This window comes from Coloeus monedula (assembly GCF_965178545.1).
Source record: "Coloeus monedula genome assembly, chromosome: 24".
Classification (NCBI taxonomy): Eukaryota; Metazoa; Chordata; class Aves; order Passeriformes; family Corvidae; genus Coloeus; species Coloeus monedula.
Window position 1 is genome coordinate 5,983,861 of NC_138804.1, and position 23,702 is coordinate 6,007,562.

The following is a 23,702-nucleotide window of genomic DNA, read 5'->3' on the forward strand; positions in this document are numbered from 1 at the left end:
ATCTGCCCCTGTGTCCCTGGAAATCTGTCTCTTGGATTTCGGCAGGAGAGCGATGGAAATGCTGAATAGAAATAAAGATTTATTGAATCAAAGCCACTCTACTGTGTATTTTAAGACATATTTATAAGCAGCAGCTGCAGCAGTGATTATGATAAATTTAATATTCAGAGTTCATTTCATGACACAGAAATAAAATGAATAATCCATCAATATAAATTGACTTGAGATGAATATCAAATTGCAAAATCTTTAGAGCAATTCTGTTTGCTAATCTACATGAACATGATCTGGATTAAAGGGATCTGTTTGGTTCAGCATTAAGCAGGAGGGGTAAAGTCTGGCTTTAAAATGAGATACATAAAATTAGGCAGCTCACAGGAGCGTCTTAAAGAATTTTGTGCCCGTGTGGGCACTGCCTTGGGGGAGCTCTGCCCCTGGGAAGCCACTGTGAAGTCTTAACTCTAGAACCAGGCATAAAATGTCCTCAAATACCTGGAAAAGCAGGTGGGCAGCTATGGACCAAACGGACCAAACCACAGGGGTGTTTAACAAAACGTGTCTGCCCCGCTGAGGCACTTTTATAAATGTCACTGCCAGCCTTTGTGCTTCTTCAGGGGCCTAAATACACTTGCAAATCTCCCTTTAATATTTTTTAAATACTTTTAAGCATGCCTCTCCATGTTCATTAATGTGAGATGAGCAGATGCACAACCAGACAGAATCCCATTTCCCCACGGTAATCCTTTTTTTTTTTTTTTCTTTTTTTTCCATTTCTAACATGCAAAATGTAGGGAATTAGAACAGCATTAAAAAAAAAAAAAAGCCATAAAGCTATTTGAAATATCAAGACAAATGCAAATGAAGTCTAATCCTTTGTGCTGGAGCCGTGGTGGTTCATGGGGTGGTGGTGGTGATTCCTACTTTTTGGGTGACAAGGCAAGTAGGAACTGGAGAACAGAAACCTGGCCTTGGAGCAGGCTCTCCTGCCTCCTGGGTTGGGGTTTCAGTGGGGTTTGGGTTCTTCACTCTAACAGCTTCACCGAGAACAGGCGCTTCCCAAAGCGCCAGCGGGACGAGTAAACCCCAACCAACCTAAGCACAGCCACGCCCCGGCCCTCAGCCCCCTCTGCCCACGCATCCAAATGGATCAGGAGAAAGAGATAGGATTGCATTACCTCGGTCATTTTGGGCTTCCTGGAGCTGGCCGGGACCAGCCTGCCCGCCTCAGGCCGCGGAGCAGTGGCCATGGTGTAGGTCTCCTTGCTCACCTTCTGCTTGGACCTCAGCAGGGCCAGGGCTGCCTTGGTGGACACCCCGGGCAGGTTGGGGTTGTAGAGGCTGACGCACCAGCTGGCATACACCGAGGAGCGGCCGTCCGCTTGCGGGGTGTGATTTGGCTTGATGTAGTTTAAATAGCACCAACTGACATTAGTGGTTGTGTGGAGACTGGGGAACTGCAGGACCTTCTTGGTGTCTGTGCCTTCCCGAGCCTTCCCCGTGCTGGCGGTGCCCTCGGGCACGGGGGCAGTGCTGGCAGGGGTTGGTGGAGGCTGCTCCACCGGTTCTTTGGAGTCTTCCTTCTTCACGGGCTGCAGAGGCTCCTGGCTGAGGAACTGTTTGCCAGCTGGCTGCTCGTACTCCTGCAGGGCCTCAAAGCTCGGGGAACCCGAGCGGGACACGGCCTGCTGGGAACTGCTCAGGGTTTCCTTTGGCTCCGACTGCTCCACGGACACGTTGGGTGGTGTCTCAACCTCGACCCTGTCTTGGCTTTCTGCAAGGAAGGGAGATTTATCCTGCTTTTTCCCTTCCTCTACTGCACTGGGCGGCTTCACCACTTCGAGCTTCTCTTCTGCTTCAGACACTTCCTCCTCCTTCACCCTCTTCTGCTGCTGTGTCTCCATCGTAAGCTCCAAACTGCCGGCTGGGGACAGCATCCTTTTGCTCCCTCCAACTGTGGAGGGGCCCCCTTCCAGGCCGAGGACGCTGTCCGAGGGGCAGGTGAGGGGCATGTAGCCCTTTCGTTCTGGCAAGGGCAGGGGCACTCTCAGGTATGGGCTCTGGAAAAGGCTCCTCTGCTCCTCTGTGATCATCTGGGCCAGGTCAAAACCCAGCCCATGGACGTCAGCGCTGCACACCAGGGCGCCCTTGGGCTGGCGGTCATCAAATTTGGGGAGGACGATGGTGGAGGAGCTGCACTGGGACTGCGTGACCAGGATCTGGGAGAGCGTGGTGTACATGGCACTGCCGTAGGAAGGCATGTTGGTCTGGATGCGAACAGGGACAACCAGGGACACCATGGGCTCCGTCCGGGTGGGGACAACGAGCTGGGTCACGGTGACAGACACCGCGGGACTCGCTGTGCAGGTCAGAGGGTGCAACCTGCTGTCCGAGTCATAATCCGTGCACGGGGACAGGCTGGAGCTTCCTGCTGCCGAGAACAAACTGGATTTGATCTGTGGCAAATGTCCACCAGCATCGCCTGGCAAGTGGAGAGCAAACTGAGACTGGAGAGGCAGGAAGAAGGCTGAGGGGATCGGGGAGGAGCCAGGGTAGTGCACGGGCAGGAATGAAGGGTGCCTGAAGGACACCTCAGCGGGGTGAGACATCAAGGGAGGAGCGATGTGAAGCGGGCCCGGGTGGATGAGCGTCTGCGGGAGGGGCAGCGGCGGGGTCTGGAATATGGAGGGAGGGATCTGAGGCATGGAGAACTGGGCAGAGAGGATGTCAGACATGGTGTGGGCAGCGAAGAGCTCTGCAGACTGCCCCGGCTGTGGCAGGAGGTGCTGGTAGGGAAATATGGAAACCTGGGGGGCCATGAAGTGCTTTTCGTGCAGCGTCAGCTGTGGCACGGGGTGGTGGAACACCTGCAGCGCCTCTGTGTATGGCGGGCTGTAGGATGGCTCGGGGCTGTCCTTTGGCTGGCTCTTGTCACTCGGGTAGGTGCCGTGAGAGGGCAAAGGGGAGGACGAGGTCGGCTGATGGGGCAGACTCGTGGCAGGAGATTTACTGGAAGAAGGAGCTGGATCCTCCGTGTCTGGCCAGCCCGGTGGGGCTGGGTCTGGCTCGTGCTCGGGGTGCCTGGTGAGGGAGGCCTGCCGCACCAGGAAGCATTTCCTCCTCTCCTGGGGGGCCGAGGAGGTGGAGGGGCCAGGCGTGGAGGCAGGAGTGGACGACAAGCTCCCGTAGTCGAAGGACTTGCTGCGAGTCTCTGACATCTGGGAAGGGTGGGACACGTTGGGCGTCTGCTCGGACGCAGATCTCCGCATTTCCCTGGAATGGTGATGTTGGCTGGGGACCATCAGCATATGGGAGCCAACGCCAGGAGGTTTTGGGTGGGATTCGGAGGGCTGGCTACTCGACTCTGGCTTGGTGTGGTCGTCCCGATCAAAGGAGATGGAGTGGCTGGAGCCGTGGGATAGGCTGCTCTCCTGGCTGGGGCTCCGGGTGAGAGAGACGGACTCAAAGCTGGACTCTCCGGAGGACTGCGCCATTTCTGCCAGCCGGAGCCGCTTCTTCTTGGGTGGGAGTTTCTCCGCAGGGAGCTGGGAAAGAGTCTGGCTTCTCTGCGGCCACTGGAATTCCTCGGTTTTCTCTGGCTCCTTCGGAGGAGGTTCTGGCTCTGTTTCTGGTCTGTCCGGCTCTTCTGTGACCAGAATCTCAGGGACCTGGATGTTGGGCTGGCGGACCAGCCTGGGCTGCAGGGAGTGAGGGGGGCGGCTGTGCTGGGGCGTGGGCTGCGATGGGAACTGGGACAGGGGCTTATCCTCTTCCAAGCTGCTGGGCTGCTCGATGGAGTCCGACTTCTCAAAGGAGCTCGTGTGCTGGATGACAGAGATCTCCTTCGAGGTTGTTCTCCTCTCCTTGCCCTCCGCGCTCGAAGCCGATTTGGTGTTCCTGGAATGGAAGCTGGCACTGGCCTCGGAAGGTGCAGATTTTCCCGAGTCTGCTGGTGACTTCAAGGATTCACGGGTCAGGTTTAGAGCCACATCAGAGGAGGCCAGGTTTGCAAACTGAGCGCCTGGGCCGGTGCTGGAGGAAGGGGTGTCAGATAATTCAAAAGCTGGAGGCTCCTCGTCGTCCCCAAGGCTCTTCTCCTTCCGCCTCTTCCGCAGCGGGGTGAGCTCCAAGGTGCTGCCCAGCTTGTAATGCATCATCTGGGGCCACACATCGGGATCTGCTGCGCTCTTCTCCGGCTCTGACGAGGTGTGGGACGTGGCAGAGCGGGGCTTGGAGAGCTGCAGTTCTGAGCAGTAGTACTTCTTGTGGGCCTCGTAATTGTCCCTCTTCTTATAGCGAGCGCCGCACACGTTGCACTCGTACATGAACCCTTTCGCCTTTGGGCCCTTGCGGGACTTTTTGGTAAGATCGCTTTCCTTGGTTTCAGGCTCCTCAGGAGGTTTGGGAACAGTTTCTTTGCTGGCAGAGCCGACCTCCTCCGAGACGTATTCCACTCCCAAGGGTAGCTCGATAGCTGGCTGGCGTTTTAGCATTCGAGGGTGGGAGGAAAACGCTTGGCTGCGGCTTAAGACTTCAGGCTCCATGATGTGATCATCGAATGAGTAGCTACCTCTAAAGGTGTGTGGGGAGCTTATAGTGCATGCAGCAGAAGGCATTGAGTGGCTTCTTAGGAGAGGCACTGTCTCTGTGGCACTGTGGGATTGCTGAAGTGACAACAATGATTGTTCGGGCTTCATTTTTTCACCGTGGGATGCCAACACTTTCGCTGCATCCAGCTGGCTGCTGGAACCAGACTTGATATCGAACTGAAACGGTTCCCTGTATGCACCAGACTTTGGGGATTCAATGCTGCTACGCCTGGATAGGGAGCTTCTTCTGGGCTTCACGCTGTCGATTTCACTGGTATCCACAACGGCTTCGTTAATGGTAATTAGCTTAGTGATGTGTTCGATCACCTGTGTTCTAGGCACAGACAGCGGGACCATGCTGGGCTTCTCGTCGCCGGACAGGTGTGGGAACCCCTGGGTGGTGTTTGCAGCCAGTGCCGCCGTCCTTTGCCCGATCCTCCCACACTTCCCAAAGATGATCTCGGCGTAAGATTTGGCGTTGGTGTTGGGAGGGCTGATCTGCTGCTCCGCGCTCTCGGATCTGGAGAAGTACCCGGACTCGGTGCTGCCTTTGCTGCCGGGGCTCAGGAACGCCTGCTCGTCGATCACCTTCTTGCGCTCGCTCAGGCGCAGCGCCAGCTTCTGCTTGATGGTGTGGGTGTCCTCGGATTTATGGCTCAGGGCGTGCTCCGACGACGGCTCCACAAACTGGGAGCTGTCCTCGAGGGACTGGGACATGCTGGAATGGGACAATGAGCAGCGGTCATGGCTGGAGCCTTGGCTCCCTGCGCTCAGCAGGCTGCTGGAGAGCAGGGTGTGCTTCTGCCTGGGCGACAGCTCCACGGCATGACCTGACATCGCTGCCGTCTCCTCCTCCGAGTCCGTGCTCTCCCCTTCTGTCGGCTCCTCGAAGTCCTCCCCGCCGATCCTCTCCATCTCCAGGCTCGATGGATACATCTCTGCTCCGATCCCTGAGGCCAGCCCAGCTTTTATCCGGTGAGCGTGAGACTTCCTGTGTTTGTACAAATTGCTCTTCGTCTTGAAGGAGAAGCCGCATGGAATGCAGGGGTAGGGCCTCTCCCCCGTGTGGGACCTGATATGTTTCTGGAGCACGCTGGGCTTCGCGCAGGGCCTGCTGCAGTACTGGCAGATGTATTTGCCCGGCTTCTGAGGCTTCTTCTCCTTCTTGTGCACCTCCTCAGCTTGCTTGAGGGACACCTGGGCAGGGCGAGGGATGAAGACCTTCTGCACAGCCGGCATGTCCTCCGCGGGAATGATGGGCGAGTGGGACGGGAGGAGCTGGCCATGGTGGGAGTGCAGCCCGGGGGATGGGAAGGAGCCAGAGGGCCCTGGTCTGACTGGATCAACTAGCTGCCATGTGGGACCTTCCAGGACATGCTCCGGCTTCCCCGGGGACATAAATGCTGGTGCCAGTGCGTGCTGCTGAAGCTGCGGGACGTGGGGGGGGTGGTCGAAGGAGGAGGGCTTGGGTTGTTTCTGGTGGCCGGGCTTCTCCTGGGGCTCCTCTCGCGGAACGGGCAAAGAGCTGGAAAAGTGCTGCGGCGAGATGATATCTCGGAGAGGGGTTCCTTGGGAAGGAGCAGAGCTGCCCTGGTACGTAGTTGGGGATGAAATACTGCCTTGGAAAGCCTCTCCTTTGGGAAGCCTCTTTCTTGGACTTTCCTCAGCCTTTTTTGTGCTCTTCTGGCTTTGTTCAGGATCCATGACCTTAAAAGGGTCTTTGAATGCTATTTCGGGAAGGTTTTGGCAGGCTTCATTTACGAATAATAAAGGTCTCCTCTGTAGATTCCCTGTTTTGCCTGCATTTGCTACGAAGCTGGAGCCGCCAGGAGATGGTTGTTGATTTAAGATTTTACTAAAGTGTCACTAGTTGCTATTTGATTCAAAAAAAAAACGTTTCAAGGTCAATAAAGTTCACATTGGTAACACATGACAAACTACTTCAAAGAGAGAAAACTTTCCAAAACTTTCAGTCCAAATATTTTCCTTGTGAACTTGGTTAAGGCTTTAAACCTTGCCATTTTATTTCAGTTGACAGTGGCAAGCCTTCAAAGTCAAGATGCAACCCACAATGTGTCTCTTGTTTGTTATGCAAAGCTTTGAAAACTTGAGACTTTAGTGCTCATCTCAGAAAGATCCTTTTTTTCCCCTTTCTTTCTCCTGTGCAAGGAAAATAACACTGAACGGTGGATGTCCCCCTGTGTCTTCCTTCTGTTCCACTTTGGAGTTCAAAAGCCTTGGAAAAGTATTTCCCACATTTCTGTAATTACATCCAAAAGAAAAACAGACAAAAAAAAAAAGACTTTAGCTTTTGTGTGTAAGTAATTAAACGCTGCTCGTTCTGGGGGGGGGGGGTTCACAGGGAATATTTTGCACACAAATAATTCAGAATAACTCATTGAATGTCTGCCATTCACAAGACATTATTTTAATGGCAACCTAAACATAAACTGCACCCAGGCAAACCTCAGGGACTCGGTTTAACGCTCACAAAACCTGGCTGTGGGGCAGCAACCAAAGACAGGAACTGGAAACAGAGACAGTTTGGAAAAATGCATTAAAACACTCTCAAACTCGGATTCCTCCTAATCTCCTGCAAGCATGTAGGGGTTTAAAGTTTTCATAATTGCATTTCCCTTCCAAACTGACTGACACCAAAGCGCTGCCTCACGCCTCTTACAGCCCTGACAAATAACGAGAGATCTTCTCTGGATGAAAGCTGCTCTTAAGCTGTGCTAATCTTCAGCGTCACCGACGACAAAGGCAGGTAAAGAGGAGCTTTTGTGGGAGCGTTGCCTCTTTAATTTCCTGCCTTTTGTCACCAAACACAGGTGCAAATCCAATTCTTGCAGCACACGTGAGGGCTGCCATCGTGGGCTGTTCCTAAAGGGAAACCCTCTTGAAATGAGTGGGGATGGGACCTCTCAAGCCCTATTAACCACCCTGGTCAGCAAAGGCAGCTCGTGATGGGACACTCCAGGAGGGAATTGCACTGGAATTGCACTGGAATCAGCCGGTCTCTCCAAGAGATGGAGTAGAGGACGGGTGGGACGCTCTGAAGGAAAAGAAGGGCGGTGCTTTTTGAGTGAAGGGAACTGAGAGGTGTGATCTATCAGGAGAAATGAATCCTTGTCCCTCTTTCTGAAGGTATTGCCTGCCCCGGGGTGCTGCGCCTTGCTAGGACAGGATTGCTTTGGTTTAACAGGGGGAAAGTGTTCCAAGCCCTGTGTTCTCATCCTGGGGATGGGGCTGAAGTGCAAGTCCAGCAGAGCAGGGAGGAGCAGGGGAGTGAGATTTGAGCTCTGTGACAGCCTGACTTCCTCCTGAAGAGTGAAGAGCCACCAGGAGGAACCACAAAGTCCTCCAGGGATTCCCCACACCTCATTCATTCCTGCAACCCTGTGGGCTCAATGAGAAAAGGGATGTGGGGTTTAAGGGGATGTAGCTTAATTAGCAGAGTCTAATGATGCTGGGACACCCGGGGACACATCGTGACCAGCCAGACTTCACAAAACTCTCTGAAAACCTTCTGCTGTTTGGACACATCACCTCAGATGGCCGAATTTAGGGTGCAAGTCCTTGGACACAACTCTGTCACGGAGAGAGGCAGCTGCCACTGAGGGACCCAACGGGGACAACGCATCCCCTGTGAGGGGCTCAGTTCAGGGGCACTGGTGGCCCTGAGATGCCATTTTTTACTCACTGGACAAGTGGCTTCTGTTACTGCCCAGCTGTGACACCAAGTCTCAGGGCAATGACACAAAATCAGTCCTAGGCTTGAACTTCACCTTCCTTTTCCCCAAATCCAGGCCCTGCTCCCCTCCAGCACAACCTCCAAACTTCCCAGGACCTGCAGAGCACCTGCTCTTGCCCTGACTTGCTGAGGAGGTCAGGCTCGTTGCTGTGAGAAGGATTTAATTACCTTCTGAAAGCCGTTTTCTGAGCAGCCCTCAGTGCTGACTAACCCTGAGCGTGGTCTGGGCTAGACTTTGAGCCCAGCACTTACTGAAGATCAAAGACACTCGTGGGGCTGATTTATCACCTTGATTTCTGCCCACGTTGCTGGGGTTTGCCCCACTCGTGACACACAGAGCTTTTTAACTCGGGAGAAGTGGATTTAAGCAGGGACAGAGAACTTTAACCAGGCAGAAGTGGATTTAGGCGGGGATTTTTTCAGCAAGTGCAGAGTGAGCTGCCACAAGCTCAAGTATTCACACTTAAGAATTCCCAACTCAACCTGAACAACTTTTTAATACTGAATTTCCTGCTATAGGCAACGTACCAATTCCTAAATATACAGCAGTGAGGCTTGCAAAGAAAATTCTTGAGTTGATTCAATATTACCCCAAATGTTCAGACCATTTGATGTTCCTCGTTCTCCTCTGATGAACACATGGGCCCCAGCTGACTTTTTTTTTTTAGGAATTCTGCCCAAAAGTGAACAATTCAAGGACAAGCCAACAAACAAACACACCTGGCTGCCTACAGCAGCGAGCGGGGCCATCCCGGGCCAGCTCAGGCTACTTTGGACATCTTTATTCCATTACTGGGAATGAGGCTCCTGGAATGCCAATGGCAAAGGATAACTCTCCTGGCTGGATCAGTTCATCCAGGCTGGGACTTCTCCAAGGAAAATTTAACAGTGCAACAAAAAACAGGAGAAAAAACATGAAGCCTGGGAGGGTTTCTCCACTAAGAATCCAGAGGGAGGGAGAAGAGGAAGGGAGATTTCATCGGGATCTGGAGCTTCGTCCCAAGGGACAGCTCCGATCTCTGCTCCTGGGACAGGGACAGCACCCAGGGAGCGGCTGGAGCTGGGCCAGGGCAGGCTCAGGCTGGAGAGCAGGGAAAGGTTCTTCCCCCAGAGGCTGCTGGGCACTGCCCAGGCTCCCCAGGGAATGGGCACGGCCCCGAGGCTGCCAGAGCTCCAGGAGCGTTTGGGCAGCGCTGCCAGGGATGCCCAGGGTGGGGTTTGGGGTTGTTTGGGCAGGATTTGATAATCCTTGAGGTCCCTTCCAGCTCAGGATATTCTGTGATTCTCCAACCCTACAATATTTTCCCCTCAGCATCCCGAGCCTGGCACTGGCACAGCGACAGCAAATCCTAAAGGAAAAAGCTGCAGGGATTATCTGGCACACGGTTTCCAGCTGCTGCCGTCACACGTCTGCGGCCCGGGCCGAGGCACAGGCACTCAGACTGGGGATTCCAGCTTTTCTTTCTATTCAGACAGGATTTCTTAGGGTTTCACTTGAGATGCAGTGGAGCAAACACGAGCAGGAACGCCCATTGCGTTCCCAGTGCCAGAAACAAAGGCTGCCACCCTGATGGAAGGAATCGGTGACAGAATTCCCTCTGATTTTAATGGGACCAGAATTTTACCCTAAAGCCTGAGAGAAAATGCTCAGAAAAACGCTCTTCTAGAAAGTCACAATTGTTGGGATTCTGAATGACCTTATTATGGTGGAAATGGGTCATGCAAGGAGGGCCAGGCACACATTTTCCCCAGTCCTAAACCTCATCCAGTCCTAAACCTCTCCCAGTCCTAAACATCTCCCAATCCTAAACCTCTCCCAGTCCTAAACCTCTCCCAATCCTAAACTTTACCCAATCCTAAACTTTACCCAATCCTAAACCTCACCCAATCCTAAACCTGATCCAGTCCTAAACCTGACCCAATCCTAAACCTCTCCCAATCCTAAACCTCTCCCAGTCCTAAACCTCACCCAATCCTAAACCTCATCCAGTCCTAAACCTCTCCCAATCCTAAACCTCATCCAGTCCTAAACCTCTCCCAATCCTAAACATCTCCCAGTTCTAAACCTCTCCCAATCCTAAACGTCTCCCAATCCTAAACCTCACCCAATCCTAAACCTCACCCAATCCTAAATCTCTCCCAATCCTAAACTCCTCCCAGTCCTAAGCCTCACCCAGTCCTAAACCTCTCCCAGTCCTAAGCCTCTCCCAAGCCCTCCTGAAGGCTTTGAGGAAGAGCTGACCACCGCCCAGCCTCAGGCCCAGGACCATCACCCCACCCACACGAGCTCTTCCCCAGCAGATTTGGGGTTGAAACCCCTCCTGAACGGGATGAGAAATGCTGGGCCTGGCTCCTGAGCTCCAAGTGGGAACATCACTGAGAAGACATCAGGATTTTCCAGTGGGGTTTTTGGGAAGCTGACACAGCCCTGCCTTTTCCAACCACAACAGCAATTTCCTCTCTGTATACACCCAATTTTAGCCTGTTCTTAGGGACTCCAGGCTTATGGGGAAAGCCTGGTGGGCTGCTGGAAAATCCACGTCTTTGTTGGACACGACAAGTGTGAAGCCAAACTTTAGACAAATTTAACGACCAACCGCCTTGGACATTTGTTAAATACTTTGCTAAAAATTGTTACATTTGTTAAATAAACTTTAAATCTTCCAACTTTTGTGCAAGCGAGGGAAGCAGGCACAGCACCAGCTCCTGTTTCTGTTCCACGGACAGAACTGGCAGCCACTAAAGTGCCCTGCCTGTGGGAGGATCCAGCATTTACCCCTTTTTAATTAGGGGTTAATCAATCTGGAGATGCACATCTGGGGGGAAAACAAACAGCAGGTTTTTTGCAGTAGCTGATGGTGTTCCTCAGCTCTTCCAAAACACCTCAACCCGTGTATAAAACCAGATGTGAGAAGCACGGGGTGGAGAGTTTGATGCTACCTGGAGGTTGTGGGAGGTCCCAAATTAGCTTTGAACAAACAATTGATGAAGAGAAGGATTTAATGCAAACAACAGCAGGGGCAGACCCCCTGAAATCACCTCTTGTAACTCAGAAATATAAAAATGAAGCACTAGGAGGACTCACAAGGCAAAAGTTTCTCAAATGAATTGAAGTGAAAGCAAAATAAACTGGACAAGGAGAAAGGCAGGTCCTGCTGCCAGGTGGAGCCCACGGCAAAGGGCGGGGGAGGCCCCCAGGGTGGGAAAAGCAGAGGTTACTCACAGTGGACTGGGGAGTCTGGAATTTTGGTGGTGTCCCTCTCTCGTTTGCCCACGGCTGAGTTCAGTCTGTGGGAGGAAGAGCAGGCTGGGCTCAGAATGTGCAGATATCCCAGTGCCACCTCCGAGGAGCAGCCAGGCCCTGCTGGAGACAGCAGCAGGTAACCACAGCAGGGCACAAACAGTGCCACGGCTGGGGAGCCCCTGGGGCTGCATCCCCTCCCTGGGGTGACACCAACGCTCAGAGACAACACAGCGCTGTGGGGTGTTCCTCCTCTGGCTCAGGTATTCCTGCTCTTGGATCAGGTATTTTTCCTGCTGGCCCAAGAATTCCCCCTCTGGGCCCAGGCGTTCCTACTCCTCGACAAGGTATTTCCCTTCTTGGCCCAGTTATTCCTTCTCTTGGGCCAGTTATTCCTTCTCTTGGACCAGTTATTCCTCCTGGACCAGTTATTCCCCATCCTGGACCAGTTACTTCCCTCTTCCTGTATTCCATCTCCTGCACCAGGTATTCCCACTCCTGGACCAGGTATTCCTATATTCCTCCTCTTGGCCCAGGTATTCCTCATCTGAACCAGGTATTATTCCCCCTGGACCAATTACTTCTCCTCCTGGACAAGCTATTTCCCTTCCTGGCCCAGCCCTTCCTCCAAAGCACATATTTAGTCTCAAGATTTGCATTTATACTGCCTTTAGTTTTAAGGAAATCATTCATTTGCTCCACATTCACCTTCCACAGACATCTCAGCACATCCCAACACCTTCCCGATGAGGAAAGGCTGGGAGAGCTGGGGGTGCTCAGCTGGAGAGGAGAAGGCTCCAGGGAGAGCTGCGAGCCCCTGGCAGGGCCTAAAGGGGCTCCAGGAGAGCTGCAGAGGGACTGGGGACAAGGGATTCAGGGCCAGGAGCCAGGCAATGGCTTCCCAGTGCCAGAGGGCAGGGCTGGATGGGATCTTGGGCAGGAATTGTTTCCTGGCAGGGTGGGCAGGGGCTGGCATGGAATTGCCAGAGCAGCTGGGGCTGCCCCTGGATCCCTGGCAGTGCCCAAGGCCAGGCTGGACATTGGGGCTGGAGCAGCCTGGCACAGTGGGAGGTGTCCCTGCCCATGGCAGGGGTGGGGTGGGATGGGATGAGTTTTAAGGTCCTTCCAACCCAAACCATTCTGGGATTCTGGAATTCAAATGTTTGGATCCTCAGGCTTGAGCAACATCTGCTGAGCTGCCGAGAGGAGAAGACAAACCGGGGCTAAGCCGGAGAGATTTCGGTTCCGTTCCCACTTCGGTTACACATTTCCTGGGTGAAACTGGGCAAGCTCATCCCACCCGGGCCCAAGTTCATCCCCATTTCCAAACGGTGACACTTCCCTATCCCACAGTGGTGCTGTGACTCAGCACCGAGTGTCTGGGGGGCCCTGGATCCTACGGGAAGGGAGAGACCCACGGAGATAAACAGGGATCCTCTTAACTGGAAACAGATGGGGAGACAGCCAGGAGACTTTCTCTGCTCATTAAAAAACCCCAGGATTAAAAGGCTGTGCTTATTCACTTTTATTTTTATCCCACGTGGTTTCAGCAATTTTCCCTCCCACCTTTCCAGGCAGAATAGGGCCCCAGAACCTGAGGAAAACATGGACGAACCCAACTCTGCATTTATTCGAGGCAAAGGGTTAATCCTACAGAGTTTCATCACTTCAAAGAGGCTTTCCAGAAAAGCGTCTGAGTCACAACAGAGAAATCATTGCAAAATCTGCACATTTGAGAGCTAAATCTTCCCAGAAATATCACCCTCAACACTAGAAGGGGAGGGGGGAATACAAAAAGCAGCCGGGCCCGTTCAGCCTGAGGAGCAGCAGCAGCAGAAGGGCAGCGATGGAGCAAAGCATCAGCACTTCCATGAATTCCTTGGAGCCAGCACTCGGCTCTGGCCAGCCAGGACAAGGCTCTGGCTCAGGCTCCAGGCAGCCCCAGCTCTGTCACAGCCCCAGCCCAGCTCAGGCTGATCCATTTCCATTTTTTTCCCCAAAATGGGATTTGCAGCCTGGCTCGCACTCCTGCAGGCGCTGCCAATCCACTCCCGTATTCCAGAGGGGATTTTTACTTTTATAAGGACACCGATCCTGTTTTCTTGCGGCCAAAATTCAAGAAAATCACCTTTTTTAGAGACATTTAAGATGACCCTCGAGGTGCAGTGCCTGTGACTGTGAGGAATTCTGAGCATTCCCATCTCATCTCCTCCACGGGATTGTGCAAATCCCTGCTGCTCTCCCTTCTCACTGTTCAAAAGTCACTGTTTAATACTTTTAAACCACTCCTGCCTGATGATTCCTTCAGAATTGCTCGGGATTGACCACTCCAGGCCTGCCAGACCCAGGGTGGGGAGGCAGCTGGTGGTGAGCTTCTGATTCCATCCGAGGTAATGCAGGGAAGGCAGGAATTGCCTTTCCCTGGAAATGTGCTCGCCTGCAGAGACTCCTGTGTGAACCCAGGGATTGAGAAACCTCCCAGAACGTTCCTGCACCATCTCAAAGCACAGGAGTGGGAAAAAAAAGGAGGAATGGGCAACTCCAGTTCAGCTGGAGTTTGTGATTCCTGCTCAACCTCAGGATTGCAGCGGGAAGGAGTCAATCCCACAGCCCTGGATCCGTGGCCAGCTTCAGAGGGGTCAGTGGGAACGGCTCTCCCTGACCTTCCCCTGGATGAGCCTCTCCTTGGGTACTGCCCTGACTTTCCTGCAGGGATAGACAGCCCACGGATGCACTCACAAATCCATGGATGCACACCCAATCCATGGATGCACCCACAAACCCATGGATGCACTCACATCCCATGGATGCACACCCCAATCCATGGATGCACTCACCAATCCATGGATGCACACCCCAATCCATGGATGCACACCCCAATCCATGGATGCACTCACCAATCCATGGATGCACACCCCAATCCATGGATGCACACCCCAATCCATGGATGCACTCACAGCCCATGGATGCACTCTCCAATCCATGGATGCACACCCCAATCCATGGATGCACACCCCAATCCATGGATGCACTCACAGCCCATGGATGCACACCCCAATCCATGGATGCACTCACATCCCATGGATGCACACCCCAATCCATGGATGCACTCACAGCCCATGGATGCACACCCCAATCCATGGATGCACTCACAGCCCATGGATGCACACCCCAATCCACGGATGCACTCACCAATCCATGGATGCACACCCCAATCCATGGATGCACACCCCAATCCATGGATGCACACCCCAATCCATGGATGCACTCACAGCCCATGGATGCGCTCTCCAATCCATGGATGCACACCCCAATCCATGGATGCACACCCCAATCCATGGATGCACTCACAGCCCATGGATGCACTCACAGCCCATGGATGCACACCCCAATCCATGGATGCACTCACAGCCCATGGATGCACTCACAGCCCATGGATGCACACCCCAATCCATGGATGCACACCCCAATCCATGGATGCACTCACAGCCCATGGATGCGCTCACCACTCCATGGATGCACACCCCGCACTCCCAGCCCACGGATACACTCCCAGCCCATGGAGCATCTCCAACCCCAAGCCAGGCAGGCCCAGGAAGGGTTTTTTATAAGGATTCTTTTCCAGCAGGATTTTGAGCAGCAGGCTTTGCTCTGAGGGGGATCTCCCCCTTCTGCAGAGGGCACAGCCCCACCGCAGCCCCCGAGATGGAGGGAGCTCCTTCAGCTCGGGAATTCCGGTCAGGACATTGATCCTGGCTCCTTCCATGTGCTGGGACTGGAGCAGCCCCAGGGGCTCTGCAGCTGGAGGGTGCCGGGTGCTCCCCACCAGGCGCTGCCCTGCTGCTCCTGCCCTCCGGAGCCGGCTCCTCCTGCTCCAGCTGAGCTCCCGGGATGGAGCAGAGGGAAGAGCTCCCAGGGAAGCTGAACCAGGACAGATGAAGCCCAACAGAACTCAGGCTGCCAAACTGCTCAGAAAGAGATCAGAGGGCAACCTCCAGACACCCACTCAGGGCTGTCTGAGCCTGGGTCCAGTTTGGAGCTCCAGTAAGAAGTCCAGGGATGAGGAGAGTTCCCAGATAAGCCCATTTTTCCGTGGAGCCACGCTGGTTTGGGAGCTGCAGTGGGTCAGGGAGAGCCCAGGTCCTGGAGCTGACTTGGGATGTGCCAGAGCCTGGCTCATCCTTCAAACCCCACGCAAATCCCAGCCCAGGCAGTGCCCCAGTGGGAGCTGAGATCCCAAACTCCCAGCACGGGAACCCTGCAGGGATTCCAGCACTAAGGGAGAGCACCAGACCCCAGCCAAGCCCACAAGTGGGAACAGCTCTGTCCCAGCCCTTTCCTGGTTTCCTTTTCCCCTACAACAAAGCCCAGCCAGTCCCAGGTGCTGGCTGCTGCTCACACATCCTGGCCTGAGCTGTCCGGGACGGACCAGTTTGGAACCTCCCCCTCTCCCAGAATCTCGGAGAACAATTCCTGGAGCAGCAGGAGAGCTGCAGCCACACCAGTGAGATGGCCAGTGAGTGACCACCCGGGCCGGAGCTGAGGGACAGGCAGGAGGCAGCAGCAGGGACTTTGTGGCTGTGGGAATAACGAGCTAATCCCCATTCCCAGAATATTCCCCAGAGCTTTATCCACACGGATTTGACCACCCAGGATCCAGACCCCACGCCAGCCCACGTAACTCCTGCAGGATTTCTACAGAAACACTGAATCATTAAAGCTGGAAAAGCCCTCCAGGATAACTCCAGCCTTCGACCCAACCCCACCATGTTCACAAACCACATCGCCACTCGTTTTCCAGGCACTTCCAGGGCTGGTGATTCCACCACTTCCCTGGGAAGTTTGTTCCAACAAGGACACGGGGAAAGCTCAGCAATCCGGCTGCAAATGTGCCCTTTTCAGCCCGTAATCACTCAGCCTTTCCTGGCTCTCCACAGCGGGGGAACACCAGGGAGGAGCAGCTTTTCCCAAGTTTCCTGCATGACGCTCTCCAGCTGAATTAATACCATTTCCTTCCCAGCTTATTTGGCATTCCAGGGGCTTCCTGAGAGCAGCATTCCCCTCTAGGCTTCACTAAAGAAAATAATTGGGGGAAAAAAAAGGAACAAAAGAAAAAAAACCAACCAACAAAAAACCCCCAAGAAGTGCCGTGGGCTGTTGGCTGCATTGTTTGGCTCAGCCCCTGGTTTCCTGACCGTTGGTTGCTGCAGGAGCTGGAACCGCTCCATAAGGGGAAAAATGAGGAATTCTGGTGTGTTCTGCCAATAGCAGAAGCGAGGGACACTTCTGGCAGGTTGCAGAAGTGCCCAGCACTGAACGGCTGCGGGAGGACCGGGGCAGGAAGGCTCTGCCTCGATCCACGTGGGAGCAGGGCTGGGCCTGCCCATGGAGAACCTTCCCGGGCCATGATCCAGAGGAGTTTTCCCTCAGGATGCACCGGCAGGACACAGCCGGGCCGGTGATGTCACCTGCAGGGCACAGCAGCTTTGTAGGACTGAACAAAACCAAGTGAGGGATTGGAAGGCAAAGAGAACAGTAAAAGGGAAACTTTTAACATGCAAATTCCATCTCTGCTCCTCGACAATTTTAGTCTTTCACAAACTGCTCTTTGTCTCGTTAACGATAAAGCAGAAGCAATTAAGCAAAGTGCAATAAAACTTAAACAGAAGAGAATTAAACCGACTCCGGGATTATTGTATAACCCCACTGACGGGGCCCTTCCAGCTGGTATCACAAAAAGCTGCCGGTTTGCTTCGAATGCAGAACGGAGGAGCAGAAATTCTGCAGGAAACGTCTCCCTAAAAACAACCTCTCCGTTGGGACAGAGGCTGTGGAGGGCTGGGAGCTGCCTCAGCTTTATCCCTGTGCTGAATTCCAGCCCGAGTCCTCAGCAAGGCTTCCTCTCTTCCTCCTGGCATGGGACAATGGGCACAGAATCCTGGCATGGTTTGGGTTGGAAGAGACCTTAAAAACCATCTAAATCCAACCTTGGCATGGGTGGCACTGTGCCAGGCTGCTCCCAGCCCCAATGTCCAGCCTGGCCTTGGGCACTGCCAGGGATCCAGGGGCAGCCCCAGCTGCTCTGGCAATTCCATGCCAGCCCCTGCCCACCCTGCCAGGGAACAATTCCTGCCCAAGATCCCATCCAGCCCTGCCCTCTGGCACTGGGAAGCCATTCCCTGGCTCCTGGCCCTGAATCCCTTGTCCCCAGTCCCTCTGCAGCTCTCCTGGAGCCCCTTTAGGCCCTGCCAGGGGCTCGCAGCTCTCCCTGGAGCCTTCTCCTCTCCAGCTGAGCGCCCCTTCCCTGTCACCCCACACTGACCCCGAACTGATGCCCTTTCCCCCAGTCACTATTTTCCCTGATGGATTTACCTGTAGAAGATCACGGGGGAGTTTTGTGCCCTCCAGACACACATCAGGGCTGGAAAATGGGTTTTCTCTAAGCCCCATGAGTGGCGGAAGTGGCTGCACACAGGGCCTGTGCCCCACAGGAGGAATTCTGATCCGATCCCTGAGGACAACGGGGATGGTTCTGCCTCACATCCACCAATCCCCCATCCTGACACACACAGGGGTTCCTGGAGCCCGCTGCTCTTGGCAGACGAAGATGCCCCGACAGCAGCAGCTCCAGGGAAGCCCCAGCAGGGCCCAAAGGAGCTGGAAGCAGGAGCAGCCCCTGCCCGAGCCAAGGCTCTGCTGCTGGCAGCTTCTGCCCCTTCCCTGGATGGCACCGCGGGAGCGGGGCCAGAACCCACCCACGGGTTCATCTCTGTGCTCAGTCCCTGGCACAGCTCTGGCGCCTGGGCTTTTGTTTTGGCAGCTGCACGCGCAGTTACTGAGGTCGGGTTTTTTTCCTTTTAATGTTTTCTGGTTTATGTTTAAAAAAAATAAATAAATCATGAAATATCTACGGGGTTTTGTCATTTCCCCGTGCGAGAAAGTGAAGTGAATTTACAGGGTTTTAGCAAAGTCCCGGGATGTGCCAAGGGCTGCATCCTTCCAGGGATTAAATGCCAGGCGCTGGTGGAGGTGAGAGAGGCATTGGAAAAGCAGCCAGGAAAATGCGGAGCCTCACATCTGCCACGTCCAAAAGCCAAAAACACACAGGGCACAACCTCAGAGCTCCTCCAGAGCCTCCTGACTGCTGCTCCCACAGCTCCAGCAGCCTCACACGGAGAATTCCCACAGAAAACACAGACAGCTTCACCCCCTCGGCCTGCTCGGCTTTTTCTGGGCCCTCAAGCACAGAAAAGAGGGATGAAGACTGAAAAAAGGCAGAGCTACAACCTGGGACAGGCAGAGCAAAGGATCTGGAGAAGAGAAAACTCCAGGGAGATCTTGGTGCAGCCTCCTGGTGCTCGGAAGGGGCTCATAAAGGGGGGATCAACGTCCTACAGGGGCAGAGAGTAACAGGACAAGGGGTTTTAAACTAAACAGGAGAGGTGCAGGGAGGGAATTGGGCAGGAATTGTTCCCTGGCAGGGTGGGCAGGGGCTGGCATGGAATTGCCAGAGCAGCTGGGGCTGCCCCTGGATCCCTGGCAGTGCCCAAGGCCAGGCTGGACATTGGGGCTGGAGCAGCCTGGCACAGTGGGAGGTGTCCCTGCCCATGGCAGGGGTGGCACTGGGTGGGATTTAAGGTCCTTCCACCCCAAACCATTCCAGGATTCTGTGATTCCTGATCCTATGATCTCCCCGGCCCCATCAGGGCCATCTCCCCATCCTTGGGAGCCTGGAGGGGAATCCAGCCCTACCCACCAGGAGCAGCCACATCAGGGCTCCCAGGCTGGGCGGGGAATGGAAGTTTAGGATTGAAATCTGTGGACAGAGCATTAAAGATGCCACAAAATCTTCTGGGCAACCCCAGCCTGCAATTCCCACCCTGCTGGGCAGGAGGTTCTCCTTTCCCTTTCTCCGTGCACAGAATTCCAGCTTCAGAATTCCAGCTTCGAGTTAACCGAGGTCCCAAGTGCTCTAAAAGATAGAAGGTACTGTAAAAATGCAAATATATTATAAATTCCCTGAATTAGGATGGTGCAAAAGCATTTTTGCCTGGGAATTTTTCGCTTGGCAATTCCTTCACCTGTGTGTGCAGCCCCTGAAAACCAAAATAAATCATATTTTCCACTCTCTGGACACAGCATCCACACACTGTGCGGTGTTATTTAATTGAATATACAGAGGAGATGCTGAAAGATTTCTGTTGAAATGAAAAAAAATAATTGGAATCTCAGTGGAAATTCAACAAGGGAACTTCCCCAAGCGATTCGGGACCAAAGGCGATGGGGTTTTTCCCTATCCTCAACAAAAAGGCAGAAAGAGAAGAAAACGATCCTTTTATTCCCTGCGGGCAAATGCAGAGTTTCTGATCCTTTCTCCAGGCTGGGAATCTCCCTTCCCCAGAGGCTCATAGGGAGCACATCCTGAAACTCCTTTCCATTTTGTCCCGGAACAGAAATGGTGACAGACCCAGAAATGTGAATTAGGCCCAGTGAGCAGGTCCCTGCCTGTCCCCAGTGCCACCCCCAGTGCCACCCTCACCCCACAAAGCCTTTGCTGTGCTCCCACTCCGTGGCAGGGGTGCTGGGGGAGAATTGGGTTCATGAACACAGCTTTTCTCCAGGTAAATATTTTCCCAGGCAAGGTGGAGCTGCTGGAAAGGGATTCACCAGGGAACACAGAGCCAGCTGCAAGGCGTGGAGTTTTTCCATCCCTTCCAAGGGAGAGTGTAGATATTTCTGCTTTATCTTTATTTTTATATATATTTATATCCTGCAGTTGTCTGCGCACACACACACCTCTCCATGAGCGACTCTGACTCAAAATTCCAAACCAAATCCCAATTCCAGGCCATTCTCAGCAGATCCCAATTTCACACAGCTGGGAAGGCTGTGAAAACCTGGCCCCCCTGGAAGATCCTGATGTTCCCCACAGCAGATCCAGGGGGAAAACCTCACATTTTAGAGCTCTGGAGCGCACACAGAGAGAGCACAAATAACTTTTAAATCAAGATATGCGTTTGTTTAACAGGAAAGGGAGGAAAAGCATGACAGAGTTTGGAGGGAATGTCGGGAGCTGTGCGGGGAGAGCGGAGTCAAGTCTGGGCAGTGTTTGCTCCCCTGTCATCACTGGCTCCACAGACCTCCCTTGTCTGCACTCACAAAAATCCACCTTGTGCCAGGGAACCAGGCCTTAACGAGCGCCAGAGCATGTTTTGGGTCATTTCCAGGTGATTGGGCTCCTCTTAACAGATCCTGCTTGTAGATGAAGGCAAATATTTGTGTAGGGACCCCATTGGCTGCGTGTCCCTCTCTCCTGGTTTTTCCCCTCATAAACCTGTTCCTCAGGAATCCACAGCCCAGCGCTGGCTGGGGCAGTGGGAGAAAACCCAGAGCAGGGTTTTCCACATCCTCAGAACCCCAGACAGGATCTCCTCCTCACCAGAGAGTCTCCACTCTTCCCACTCCACTGCATCCATCAGAAATTCCCCTTTTTCGACTCCTACACAGGGATGCAGCCTGGCCAAATATTTCCTCCAGCATCTTCTGCTCCCAGTGGATTGGGGGGGCTCTTTGGGACACCTGAGGTGGATTTGGAGGGGAAGAGCTCTGCCCTTTGGTGAGACAAATCTCCTGAGCCTCCAGCAAAGCTGCAGGACAGCGAACGCTCATTAATCGAATGATTCTTTATCGAAATGAGAACCTGGAGCCTCCTGCCTGTGCCTGGGATGGAACAGCCACTCCAAGATTTAAACGCTAATTTAAACCCCAGGAATCCTGGTGCTGCCCTTTCCTTGCTCCTTGCTCCAGTGCCATTTCCTGACATTTTCCTTCCCTTTATCCCTGTAAGGGTTTGAGGGCTCCAAGTGGGAGCAGAGTTCAGGATGCAGCCGGGAGGACGAAGCCACACGAGGCCGCCACAGGATCTGCAGGAGTCGGGGTGAGGATGAGCAGGAGGATCCACTCCAGGAGAGACCCCCAGTTTCACCCCATTCCCAACAAAAGCCCACTCCCAGTGTGGGAATGGTGATTGGAATACCCCAAGGGGAGGGCTCACGTGAAGGATTTGTGTTTGCTGTGCCCACCTGCTGGATTCTCACTTGGACATGGAATCGTGGAACCATGGAATGGTTTGGCTTGGGGGGGACCTTAAAGCTCATCCAGTCCCCAGGGCCACCTTCCACTCTCCCAGGTGGCTCCAAGCCCCGTCCAACCTGACCTGGGACCTTCCAGGGATGGAGCAGCCACAGACTCATGAGAAACAACTCGATTTTGGTGCCTTTATTGACCACTGATGTTTGTGTGGTGAAGGCACCTGCAGGTGGAGCTGGCAGATGGAGAGGCGACCCTGAGAGCCACCACTGAGGCCAAAAGCAGCTGGGAGGTTCCAGAACTTCCCCTGATTTAAAAGGAAACCAACCCTACGTCCAGCATGTGCCTCCTGGAAACATTCCAGCTGTACCTGCTGCTGTCACACCCAGGGGCTGGATAAATTATCCCAACACATCCAAGCCGGGAGCAAAGCAACATCCTCAAGTGGATCAGGAGAACGAGAGCGTTCAGTGGCACAAACCCCCCTTTTCCAACCCTGCCAGACTCAGGGAATTTGTTTCCAAGAACCAGCCAGTGCTGTGCACATTTATTACCACGTCTCTCACGAGATAAGGTGTGAGCTCCTGTTTCGTTAGCAACGAGCTCACACTGCTGACCAAAAATACCTTGAAAACACCTCCCTGAGCTCATCAGGGCTCAGAGCTGGAATGGCATCAAGGTCAAATATTAAAGATTTCAAGGTAAATAATTATTTTTTGGAAGGCTGGTGCCACATCCCGAGCAAAGACAGCGGATATATCCCTGTGGACAGATATGCAGGAAATCTGAGAGCATATTCCTTCAGCTTAGCATGGGGCTCAATCAAAAATTGGATTCAAAATATTCATTTGGGGATATTTTTAAAAGAATTTTAATGTGTTTGTCAAGAAAAAATGGACAAATAATTTCCTCAGCACATCCAACCTGTTTTATTTATTTAACTGCGTGTTACCTTTTCCTAAGAAATTAAAAAAACAGATCTGAAACCTGCAGAGAATCCAGAGCCAGAAATTACTCATGTGCTCAGCTACTGATCCAAAAAGCCTCCTGCTCTGCAGAGCCTCGAGAGGAAGAATGCTTCAAAAACCCTCCCTAACATGAAATCTCTGATGGAACAACTGAGAGATCACCAAAAAACAAAAAAATCATTCTTTTAATACAAGCAAGAAACCCTTCAGTCAAAGATCCCAAGCAGCCACACATCTGAACTTGAGATGAAGCGGCTGCTTTAGAAAAAAATAAATAAACAAAGCAAATACAAACACTTAAAATAATCAGCTGCTGGCAAAGTGGATCCTCAGCCAGCATCTGTCCCCCTCTGACTGTGCCAGCGTGAGAAATAGCACAGGTTTTTGGAGTTTTGTTCCGATTCCTTGGTTAAATCCAGGAATCCTCACAGCTGGATTCCCAATGGATTTTTCCTGGTCTATCCCAGAGCAGCAACAACTTTTTTCCCCCCCAAATCCCATTTACAAAGCGCAGCCCTGAACCTCCAACCACCACTCCTTCTTCAAGGAGCTGCTGCAAACCCGCCCTGAGCACCGTCCCCTCAGACAGAGACCCCTCAGTGATCCCAAACAAGCTGGGTTTGGGTCCAGGAAGAGACAATTCCCGTTGTAACAACTCCTCTGCCTCTTGCTCCATGTGCAGAGCAATGTTTGGACACAAGGCAAGTCTGAAACTGCCTCCAGCCTCTTTAGGAAAGCTTAAAAAAAATGTTAAAAGTACCAAAAAAAAACCAAACCCAACCCTCTCCAGGGGCCAGCATTCCTGCTTGGAGCCTGAGCCTCAAACGAAGGACGGCTGCAGGCCCTGACAGGCAGAGCTCAGGTCTGGGTTTTGCACAGAGCAGAGGGGTTTTGTGTCTGCAGAGCAGCTGAGCGGGACATTTCTGTCCCAGAAGGGCCAGAGCAGCGGGACAGGCCCAGGGAAGGTGTGGGATGAGGTGGCTGAGTGTCCTGAGCAGGACATTTCTGTCCCAGCAGGGCCAGAGCAGCAAGGATGGGCCCAGGGAAGGTGTGGGATGAGGTGG

At 53.3% G+C, this 23,702-nt stretch overlaps 1 protein-coding gene across 1 annotated transcript in view; it reads right to left on the reverse strand.

Annotated features, from left to right (window-relative positions):
- HIVEP3 (HIVEP zinc finger 3) overlaps positions 1–6,662 on the reverse strand; it is a 64,744-nt gene extending 58,082 nt beyond the window's left edge. Inside the window, exon 1 of the mRNA XM_082296707.1 lies at positions 1,176–6,662. Within this exon, the coding sequence (XP_082152833.1) occupies positions 1,176–6,290 (5,115 nt within the window). The 5' untranslated portion in view covers positions 6,291–6,662. The remainder of the gene's footprint in view (positions 1–1,175) is intronic.
- Positions 6,663–23,702: the final 17,040 nt, after the last annotated feature.